General features: G+C 36.2%; 1 protein-coding gene across 5 annotated transcripts in view; it reads right to left on the bottom strand.

Moving 5' to 3' along the window:
- Positions 1 to 12,294, bottom strand: part of STXBP5L (syntaxin binding protein 5L) — a 411,169-nt gene that overhangs the window by 15,333 nt on the left and 383,542 nt on the right. For all 5 annotated transcript variants that reach the window (XM_047726199.1, XM_047726189.1, XM_047726217.1 and 2 more), the window contains 2 exons: positions 11,014 to 11,253; positions 2,193 to 2,553 (listed from right to left, as the gene is read on the bottom strand). In XM_047726199.1, the coding sequence (XP_047582155.1) occupies positions 2,193 to 2,553; positions 11,014 to 11,253 (601 nt within the window). The remainder of the gene's footprint in view (positions 1 to 2,192; positions 2,554 to 11,013; positions 11,254 to 12,294) is intronic.

The raw sequence follows: 12,294 nt of genomic DNA, 5'->3' as shown, positions 1-12,294 counted from the left end.
ACAATATCAGATTAGGGGAAGGGCAAGATAGATATAGTCTGTGGGTGGTAGTCTGTCAACTCCTGATCTATACCACTGCCTCTAGCTCCATTGAAAATTTACTTTTTGCCTCTACCATGCTCCCAAGATTTGCCATCTCAAGGATCACTAATACCTTTTAGTTGCCTGGCCTAATGTTTTTTCTTCTACCCCAATTCTTTGGCTCTCTGCTATATCTGACTACCTCTTGACCATTGTTTTGGTGGTCTTCTTTCTTTTGTTTGGATACTCTTCTATCCTTTCATGAAGTTATTCTCATCTTTTTCCTGTATCTCTGATGACTTCTCATTATCCTCTGCTGGATTTTGTCTCTTTTCTACTACATGAATGTAGAGATATCCTTAAGTTTTTGTTCCCAGATCAGTCTATTTCTCCTTTCTTTTTGTACTATCTTCTTTGATGATCTCATTCACTCCTGTAACTTCCACTAATGCATTTACATGGATGACTTCCAAAGCTGGATCTTCCATATTTTTCTAGAGTCCAGATCTGAAATTGCTTGCCAAACTTCTGTGGGATGGCTTAAAAACACGTCAAATTCAAGGCATTCATTCTCAAACTTCTCATTATCAGCTTTTCCAAATTTTCATGAGATTCCTATCTGCTAATGACATTACTGTTATTCAAGTTCATAAAAAAATTTTAACCTTTAAATTCTCTTCTAATCCTGAGATATAACAATCTCTATTACCTTTCACAATCAGTTTTACATTCAGCAAGTTTCCCTCAATTATCCCTCACATCTGTTTCTACCTTGCTTTCTATATAGCTAACACTTCAGTTCAGAAGACCATTTCAAGCTCTCTGTATTATTTCCTAATGTATAGCTAGAAAGGTTAGCTGCTCACTGATTAATATCAAACTCTTTAGCCTGCCACTAAAGTCCTCAATAATTTACCCCAATATACTTCTTCAGGTTACTTTCTTTCCAACATCTCCTTTTTAATAACGTATACTATCTCATGACTTTGAATTCTGAGGACTTAGTTTGTGTCTAGAAGATTTTACCCTATATTTCCTCTGCTGGAATATGTATTTTTTGTGTTATAATTACTTGTGTATCGGTCTTATCTCCCCCAATTTGATAGTAAGATTTTTAAGGACTAGGATTATGTTTTTACTAGCTTTTGTATCCTTCACAGACATAGTATAATGCTTAACTGTCTCAGTGATTTTTGGAACCAGGTGAGTTATTAAAACAAATGATAGTGACTTCTACATAGATTATGTTTATTAAGTGTTTGTTGAACTTATAAAATCATTATGTAATTTTGTATCTCATGAATTTTAATTTACTAACAGTATAATGAAATTTCTCAACTGATATCATATTAAGATTTTTAAATTCTGGTGTTCTAATATACATGATGACTTACAGTTAACCATATTGTATTGTATACAGTATGTAAACAGTTGCTAGAAAAGTAGATCTTAAAAGTTCTCACCACACCACAAAAGTGGTAACTGTGAGGTGATGGATGTTTTAACTAATGTTATTGTGGTAGTAGTTTCACAATATATACATATATCAAATTATCATGTTGTATACCTTCAACTTACACAATGTTATATTTCAGTTGCAGTGATGACTTTTAAAATACTGTTCAGTGCTATTCTTACTTTCTTAGACTTGCAACCTCAGGCAAATTTGAGCTTTAATTTATTAACATATGTAAAATGGAGAATGCAAATAATACTTTGTTTTCCAATGTCCTGTAGAAATTATAAGGACCAAATTTAACTCTATATGTAAAGTTCTTATGTGGACTATAAAACAGTAAAAGTAAGTTCCTTTCTTTTCCTTGTAGTTTATTCACTTTTATATTTTATGCCTAGCATAATATCTGGGAGATAACATTATTCAGTAAATGCTTGTGAATGAATGTGTGAATGACTAGAAAAATTACTCATTCCTTAGATTCCTTGAAATCAGTGAAAATACATATTTCATTCATAATACAAAGCATTTTTAGCAAAAGCAAAAAAAAAATAAAAACCTCATAGTCTCCTTAAATTGTCAAACAAATCATTCACAAATATAATGAAGCAATAATCTCATGTTGCTTCTTGATTGCACATTACACATACTTTTCAGAACTGTACCTTGGTCACATTGTTGTGATTACCAGATAATTTATAAAGAAGGCAAGTACCTCATTATCATGATATGCCCATTGGCACAAAAGCATGCCAAGCAGGCACTGTTACACATGACCACCACATCTGCTTGCAGTATAAAAGATGTCTCGGTGATGTTATGAACATAAAGACAAGTCTGAGAAGGCAGTGAGAAGACTTTGGCTTGTTTCTCTGAGCAGATTATTGTATACTGATGATCTCCTATTTCTTGGGATGGAGAGGGGCAGTTCATGACCAGTTTCCTTCTCCAAGATTTTTCATTTTCATCTACATTGTTTGGATCTCTCCAAACTTCATATGGCGGCTGCATTAATCCACCATTTCGGTCCATACAGGAGAATGTTAGCACAGCTCCTTTCAGTGAGAGGAAGGTACCTATAAAAACAATGTGAAATTAAAAAAAAAAAAACCAATGTGAAATTCTTTCTAAAATGTTTATTATTCATTTATGGGCAGTAAATGTTTTATAATGATAATTTATATCTATAGTGTCATAATATTGCAGTAATATAAATAAACCAGTAGATTTATGAGTTCATCATTTGCAATAACTTGGCATTGTAGAATGTTAGGTCTCAGAGGAGCCTAAGACATCAACTTATCAAATCTTTTCATTTTATTAATGAGAAAATGGAGACCCAGAAAAGTGATGAGACTTGGGGCATGTCACATGGCAAATTAGTGGCTGAGCCTGAACTAGAACTCAGGTTTCCTAATTTCTAATCCAGTATTCTTTTACCATACTATATAGTCTCCCTTAACATCTTTTTTTAACAAGCAAATTTTAGAAAATTCATAATTTTCAGTTATTGAAAGAAGTTCAACTGAAAAAATCATACCATCTGATTCCATTTCCTTATTTTTTTAAATTATTTTTATTAACATATTATTTATTATTTGCCCCAGGGGTACAGGTCTGTGAATCCTCAGGCTTACACATTTCACAGCACTCACCATAGCACATACCTTTCCCAATGTCCATTTCCTTTTTTCTTAGGCTCATTTACTAGAAAATGTTCTTTTTCTTCTTTTGAAATTGAACGCTTCATGAAATTTTAACATATAAAATTCAGGCTAGCAATTTTGATTATATTAAAAAATCCTTTGGCTCTTAGGCAGGGTTATATATCTTTATATGGAAAAGAAGTTTACTTACCTTGATTCTCCAAATTTGAATATCCATGACCAATTTTTACCTATTGGTTTTTTTACCAGTCCCAGAGGGCAGAATACTGTACAGCTTAGGAGATAACTTGACATAGATTGACCTTTGGACATCACCAGACTCTCCCTTAAGCAATGTCCCAGCAGTCTTTTCCTTCCTTTGTCCTCTGACATCATGCAGAGAGAGTAAGGGGATTAACCCAGGGTGATATGCCTCAAGAGTGTACATAAAACAGACACTTGAAAAAGGAAGGATGATAAATAAAAATATAGTCCATTTAGAAAGTACTCTATAATTTGAAGTACTTAAAATTGATAAAATTTTAAAATAACATGCTTAGGTGATTTACTATCCCAGTTGTGTTTTAAAATCCGCCTCAAAACTAAAAAGTCTTGTAGTAAAGCTTGAAATCAGGTAATGTGATGCCGCCAATTTTGTTTTTCTTTTTCAACATTTCCTTAGCAATTCAGGGTCTCTTCTGATTCCATACAAATTTAAGGATTATTTGCTCCAGCTCTTTGAAAAATACCAGTGGAATTTTGATTGGAATGGCATTAAAAGTATAGATTGCTCTAGGCAGTATAGACATGTCTCCGAAGGCAAAGGAAACAAAAGCAAAAATGAACTTTTGGGACTTCATCAAGATCAAAAACTTCTGCACAGCAAAGCAAACAGTCAAACTAAGAGGGAGCCCATGGAATGGGAGAATATATTTGCAAATGACACTTCAGATAAGGGGCTGGTATCCAAGATCTATAAAGAACTTCTCAAATCAACACTCAAAAAACAAGTAATCCAGTCAAAAAATGGGCAGAAGTCATGAACAGACTCTTCTCCAAAGAAGAGATAAAAATGACTAACAAACACAGAAAAAATGTTCAACATCAGTAGCCATCAGGGAGATTCAAATTAAAACTGCAGTGACGTACCACCTTACACCAGTTAGAATGGCCAAAATTAGCAAGACAGGAAACAACATGTGTTGGAGAGGATGTGGAGAAAGGGGAACCCTCTTACGCTGTTGGTGGGAATGCAAGTTGTTGCAGCCACTTCGGAGAACAGTGTGGAGATTCCTTAAGAAATTAAAAATAGAGCTTCCCTATGACCCTGCAATCACACTACTGGGTATTTACCCCAAAGATTCAGATGTAGTGAAAAGAAGGGCTATCAGTACCCCAATGTTCATAGCAGCAATGGCCACGGTCACCAAACTGTGGGAAGAACCAAGATGCCCTTCAACAGATGAATGGATAAGGAAGATGTGGTCCATATACACTATGGAGTATTATACCTCCATCAGAAAGGATGAATACCCAACTTTTGTATCAATATGGATGGGACTGGAAGAGATTATGCTGAGTGAAATAAGTCAAGCTGAGAGAGTCAATTATCCTATGGTTTCAGTTATTTGTGGAGCATAACAAATAACACGGAGGACATGGGGAGATGGAGAGGAGAAGAAGTTGAGGGAAATTGGAAGGGGAGATGAACCATGAGAGACTATGGACTCTGAAAAACAATCTGAGGGTTTTGAAGGGGTGGGGAATGGAAGGTTGGGTGAGCCTGGTGGTGGGTATTATGGAGGGCACGTATTGCATGGAGCACTGGGTGTGGTGCATAAACAATGAATTCTGTTACACTAAAAAGAAATTAAAAAAAAAAACTACAAAATATTCATTAAAAAAAAAAAACAACTAAGAAGCCTGTTAATGTTCTACAAGGGTTACTGAAGAAGATAGGAGAGCAGGGTTTAGGCGTTTCAGTATGAGGGTCAAGGACTAAAAGAACAGTTGTCCCAGTGTTCCATGGGAAAAAAGGATAATGCCAAAAGCATCCACTTTTTTTTTTTAAAGATTTTATTTATTTATTTGATAGAGAGATCACAATTAGGCAGAGAGGCAGGCAGAAAGAGAGGGGGAAGCAGGCTCCCCGCTGAGCAGAAAGCCCAATGTGGGGCTCGATCCCAGGACTCTGAGATCATGACCTGAGCCAAAGGCAGAGGCTTTTAACCCACTGAGCCACCCAGGTGACCCCAAGAGCATTAGACTTTTACTTGGTATGAGGAAGAGTTTGAGAATAGAGTGTTGTAATCAAATTTTCATTTAACAGGATCACTATTCCTGCTAGGCATATTCTAGAGGGAATCAAGTTTGAACAAAGGGAGAACAGTTAATAGGCAAGAAATGGATAGAGGTTTCCTCCAATCAGGTGTTAACAGCAGAGATGGTGAGCAATGATCAGAATCTAAAGATACTGTAAAGGTCAAGCCAACAGAATTTGCTAATAAACTGGATTTAGAATGTGAAAGAAACAGAGTGGTCCAGGATGATTCTAATGTTTCTGACCTGAGAAACTGGGAGGATCAGATTGCTGTTAACAGATGTGGGAAAGAATATGGGAGAAAGGAAAGGAATACCAGGAACTCAGTTTTGGACATGGTAAGTTTGAAATGCTTATTAGACATTCAAGTGGATGTTAAGTAGCTGGATATCTATGTCAGAAATTTGGAAATGGTTGCAGACAATAAATACAAATATATGACCCATCAGATTATCAATGGCACTGAAGTCATGAGGATGGTAGATTTCATTTTAGCCTTGAATATAAATAGAAAACAGAAAAGGTTCAAGTCAGTCTTTGGGCATTCTGATGTTTTAAGTCCAGTGAAATGAGAAGGAACCAGTAAAGTGGACTGATAAGGAATGGCTAGAAAGTTAGGAAGAAAAGTAGGTAAATAAAGTGTTCTGGAATCCAAGTGAAGTGTTTTTAATGTAGGGACAATGGTAAACTGTGCAATATGTTGCTGACATGTCAAGTAAGATGTGCATTGAGAACTGACCATTGGATGTAGCCATGAGGTCAGTGGTGACCTAGATAGAGGTTATATTGATAGGTATGGGAGAAAGCTTGATTAGAATGGAGAGGAGAGAATCGGAGAAGAAAATTGGAAATAGTGAATACAACACAAACATTTCAAGGAATTTTGCATTAAAGAAAAAAATGAAAAGGAGCATTTTGGAGGATAGATTCAAGAGAGTTTCTCTTATTTATATATATAAGATTTTTAATTTTCTTTTAAGTAACCTATACACCCAGTGTGGGCCTTGAACTCACAACCCTGAGAGCAAGAGTCACATGCTATACCAACTGAGCCAGCTAGGCACTCCAAGTTTTTCTCTTTTAATGGGAGAATGAGCAGCATGTTTGTATAACGATCTAGCATAAAGATAAGTACTGATTACCATTATAATTACACAATAAGGTGTAATAATGCAAATATAATAAAATTATATAAAGGAAACAGAGGAAAAGTTGCTGGATTGACTTTTTTGAGTGTACAGGTAGAGAAGTTGGCCAAGTTGGGAGCTTTCACAGCTTAGTCATAACACAGGAGAGAATATAGACACCCTGGACAAACAGGTTGGTAGATGTGGTGGTTGAAGTTGTTATCTGCTTGTTTCAACTTCCTCAGTGAAAGAGGACACATGGACATTGCTGACATTGAAAACAGCAAAGGAGATACTGGTGGTTTGAGGAGAATGGAGAGATAGAATTGTTCAAGAGCATGGGAGAGAGGACTAGGGAAATACAGTAAATATAATTATCCAGGAGCATAAAAGCCTAGTTGAAGTTATTAATGATTTATTTCAGAATGAGACTATTTATTGTGTTTATATATTTTTCTCTAGGCATGTTCAGCTACACAAGTATAGAAATGAAATAGGTAGAATTAAAAAAATTTTTTTTAAGATTTTATTTATTTATTTGACAGACAGAGATCACAAGTAGGCAGAGAAGCAGGCAGAGAGAGGAGGAAGCAGGCTCCCTGCCCAGCAGAGAGCCCGATGCGGGGCTCGATCCCAGGAACCCGGGATCGTGACCTGAGCCGAAGGCAGAGGCTTTAACCCGCTGAGCCACCCAGGTGCCCCGGTAGAATTAAATTTAACCAGAATTGTGATTAAGCTGAATATGCATGTGTAATACTGTGATTTATAATAAACATATATTTGGTCTTTATTCTGTTTCTGACACAGAGCTCCTAAAACCCTTGGAATTTCTAAGTGTGAGGGCAACACAAGTGTCTTTTATTATTGAGGTGACTTTTAGACCTCACCCAAGGATGGGGCTGGTTACCAGAGGAACCAACAATGTGATTAGAGGGTTGGTGCTTTTAGTCCCACCCCTTCCCCACTCCAGGGAAGGAGGAGGAGGAACCTTGAGATTGAATCCAATCACCAGTGGTCAATGATTTAGTCAACCATGCCTATGTAATTAATAAAGCCTCCGTAAGAACTCAAGGAAGAGGTATTGAGAGCTTCTGGGTTGGTGAATAGGTGGAGGTGCAGGGAGAGGGTTTCTCTTGGAGAAGACGTGGAAGCTCTGGCTTCTTTCCCTACTCATCTCTTCCATCTGGATGTTCATCAGTATCTTTTAATAATAAACAAGTAAAAGGTAAGTAAACAGTTTTCCTGAGCTCCGTGTGCTACTCTAGCAAATTATTTGAACCCAAGGAGGGGGTTGTGGGGACCCCAGATTTATAGCCAATGGGTCATAAGCACAGGTGACAAACTAGACTTGTGACTGGTGTCTAAAGGAAGGAGAGAGGGCAGTTTTGTGGAACTGAGCCCTTAACCTGTGGGATGTGATAGTTACTTGCAGATAGTATCAGAGTCAAGTTAAATTGTGGGGCATTCTGCTGGTGTTGCAAAGAATTGCTTGCTATGAGGAAAAACCTCCACGCGTTTGGTGTCGGAAGTGTTCCGAGTGTGGAAGAAGTGTGAAAGTAAAAGAGGTACATAGGACAAGCACAGAAGGAGGAAGCACTGGGTTTTTCCCACATGAGGCAAGAATCATAGCTTTTTCCATCCCAGCATGTAAAGTTGCATTTGTAGAATCACCTGGGAGGTTGTTAAAAATGCAAATCCTCAGACTCCACCCCAGACCTACCGAATTGGAAACTCTGGAGGTGGGGACCAATAATCTGTGTTGTAACATACCCTCCAAGTAATTCTGATACAGACTAAAGGGATAACTACACGGAATGGATAATCTTTAGGTGTTTTCGGTTCTAAAATTCAATGATTTAGTTCACTTCAAATTTTCATATCCTTAAATTTGTTGTCAAGACAACCACAGTAAATAAATGTGAAAAGATTCCTTAAAAAGGAGAAGTGGGCTTTTCTTTGTTGAGAGGCTTTTGATTCCTGATTCAATCTCCTTGTTAGTTATAGATCTATTCAGACATTTTATTTCTTCATGATTCAGTCTTGGTAGGTTTTATGTTTCTAGGAATTTTTTTGTTTCTTTTAGGTTGTTTACTTTATATGCATATTATTGTTCATAGTAGTCTCTTACAATCTTCCAGTTAGGCTTTCTCTCTTTTCCATGGTTATTTATGAAACACGTCTGAACCTAGCTTCACAGTTAACTCTTTCATGTATCGCTTAAAAAATACTTTTTTTAAAGAACAGTTTTAGGGTTACAGAAAATTGAGTACAGAGAGTTCTCATATGCTCCCTTTGTCCTTTGTTTGTATTTGTGTTATATTTGTTACAGCTGGTGAACTGATATATTAACTAAAGAATTGAAAGAACTGGAGAATAATGATGGAAAATTGGAGAAGACAGGTTCCCATTATTTATCTTTAAATAGTTAAGGAAAAGCTTTGCAAATATTTACTAACCAGATACCACATTATTAAGTTAAATCTCTACTTATTTTGTATTTTGCCATCATTTTTAGTCTATGTCTGTTTGTTAAGAATGGTAAAGGACTTTCCTGTAATATTGAGAGATCCGTTAAAGTAGTTCCAGATGTGTATATTTCTAGGCTTGTGACTTAGAAAGCCATATTTGTTAGGATATCTCTTAGAAATTTGTCTTCCACTTCCACTTGTAAACTTGTGTACACAAGAGTTAGATTTTCACCTTTAAACTTGTAAGGAGTGCTTGGCACATATTAGGTATCCAATATGGATAACAATTTATTGGTTAAATAGTGGATTGAATTAATGTTTTATAATTCACTATGACTTTACTGATCTGGCTCTAACTCAACCACTGTAAGAGAATTGTTCATATTTCTTTAAAATTAGGAATGTAGTAAAATATTTTCTCATCATGAAGTATGTTTATAATTAAAGTGACCCTAACAGATTAACTTTTAAAACACAGTGCATTTTGTGGGCTGAATTGTGTCCCATCAAATTCATATGTTGAAGTCCTAAACCCTAGTGCCTCAGAAGGTGATTAATTTAAGGTAGAGCCTTTAAAGAGATGATTAAGTTTAAAGGAGGTTGTTAGAGTGGGCCTTAATTCAGACTGTCTGGTGTCTAAGAAGTGATTAGGGTACACAGGGTGATGCCAGGGGTACATGCACACCGAAGGACAGCCATGGGAAGACATGGTAAGGGTGGCTATCTATAAGCCAAGGACAGAGGCTTCAGAAGAAACTAGAACCACTGACACCTTAATCTTGGCCCTCTAGTATCCATAGTATGAGAAGATCAATTCAATTGTTCAACACACACACACACACACACACACACACACACACACACACACACACACATCTAAATTGCCACACTCGTAGAGAGCTGACTATTCCACCTATAAGTAAAAATCTACAGGAATTTAGCACACCAGTTAACAAAATACTACTCTAACCTAGTATTCTTTTTTTTAAAAAAGATTTTATTTATTTATTTGACAGACAGAGATCACAAGCAGACAGAGAGGCAGGCGGAGAGAGAGGTGGGGAAGCAGGCTCCCCGCTGAGCAGAGAGCCAGATGCGGGGCTCAATCCCAGGACCCTGAGATCATAACCTGAGCCGAAGGCAGAGGCTTTAACCCACTGAACCACCCAGGAGCCCCTCTAACAGTATTCTACGTGTGTGTGTGTGTGTGTGTGTGTATACTTTTAAAATAAAATTCCTTATCCCCCCCAAAAAATTCCTTATCCTATATATCAATAAAATTCTTTATTTTTCTACTTAAAAACTATCTGAAAACATCATACATAGGAAATACAAAGGAAGAGTTACTGAGAACAAATTTTAAAGTATTCAAAGGAATTGCATGAGGAATCACACTCTTCTTTGGAAGGAAAGAAAGATAATTGGAGAGAATACAACACATGCTTTAGCAAAGTACTCCTAACATATTAAATTCTTTAGGCACTAGAATAAAAAGGAAATAAATTATGTGCCATGCCTTTGAAACAAGACGGGAAGGTTACCAAGGATTTTAGAAAACCATGTCAAGTCAGACTGCTCCTAATCATTCTGAGTTTTTCAGGGATGATATAAAATACTCATAGGATCTGATCTGTCATGGAACTTTAGAGAAATGCTTCAATTCATTAAATACTTTAAATTTTGCATTATGGTTTTCTGTAGTACTTTTCAGAAACCTTTCTCCCAAGGCATTGTTTAGGTGGGCAGTTCCACAGTTTCCTACCATAGAATTAATTGTATTATTTTATTCTAAGGAATGGTAATTTGCTGTATGACAAATATTGGGATAGTATGATTTATGAAATTTTCAATAGTTTCCAGTACAGAGAATACTTATAAACTTTATTCCAGATCGAGCAATACAAATTAATGTTCTACATTATTTTATATCTAAATGTTAAAAAGTAGCATTTAAGGAATAAATAAAAACTCTTACCACTTGGGAATACCATGACTGGCTCTGTAAATCTTTGTTCATCTGCTGAAGGAAGGTTCAGGGAGATGATTAACACCATTCCCAGACTAGTTCCAACAAACAAACAAGGGGAGACTGTAGGGTCATTTTTCCGAGCAAAGGACTCCATGAAGTATAGTGCTGTAATTGCTTCTTTCGAATCTTTGTCAATACTGGAGATGCTAGAGCTTCTAGAACGATTATAGGAATTTTCTCGGCTTTCTATAGAAATTCAGAAAAACAAAAATTCTTAGTGTATTTCCATAACAAGTAAAGTCAGACTTAGTACATGAAAACCAAAATTATGAAAGGGAAGTAGAATTTGATTCCTTGTTAACTGCTGGGACTAGAAGTGGAGTCTCCAGAGTTCCAGTTCACTATGTTTTTCTCCCTATATTACTTCACAAATTAGTTGAAATTTGTAATCTGGAAAAAAATATTTAGTCTGAGTAGTCAAGGTTATACGAATTTCTGGTGCCATTTTAATTATGCTTCCTTTCTATCTCTCAATCATTGAAAATATTCCTAATGATTTCTTGGCAATTCCCACCTACTGACAACATTATGGTGATACTTACCTGAAAGGTCACAAGTGTTCTTGGTGAATACATTTCCCTGACATAATTTTTGGTTTTGCTATATTTGGAGTAACTATAGTTCTAAAAACTGGAGTATTTACCAAGTCCAAAGAGCAAATGCTATATTCCTGAACTACTTTCAGGCTACCTACCTTGAATCCAAATCCAGTTCTAACTTTACCTGGGACCAAAGAAGCTGTAGGCAGGCCTATCTCATTGTTAATGGTAATCTTTGAGAGGGCTTCAGGACACCTAAAGGAAGCTGGATGGTTTCAAGTTTTCCTGCTCATCAACACTTATACATGAGCACACTCCAATAAGCATAATGTACCTCCCTCAGTTAAATACTACTAGGAACGTTTTGTACTTATAATTGCTCCAGAATTCAAGTTCCTCATACTCTTTTTTCTACTGCATTCACTTCTTTTCTTTCTTGATAGGTGCAAGTGTGACTCATTTTTATAAAAAGAGACTTAATATAAGGTCCTTTGACTTTTCTTTTTCTAAAAAGCAAAATATAGTATTCCTAATTACCCCCTTCTATCATACAACAAATTTGTAAAAATAATTATTTGTAATAGAATTTAGAGATGAGAAGGAGCTTGGATATAATCTATGCAATTTTATAGATTTGGTGACAGAGACCTAGAGTTAAGCAATTGTCCCAGAATCCAATACAAGTTAG

This window comes from Lutra lutra, chromosome 1, assembly GCF_902655055.1.
Source record: "Lutra lutra chromosome 1, mLutLut1.2, whole genome shotgun sequence".
In the NCBI taxonomy this organism is placed as follows: domain Eukaryota; kingdom Metazoa; phylum Chordata; class Mammalia; order Carnivora; family Mustelidae; genus Lutra; species Lutra lutra.
The sequence above is the reverse complement of the archived record's forward strand: the minus strand, read 5'-3'. Positions and strand labels throughout refer to the sequence as shown.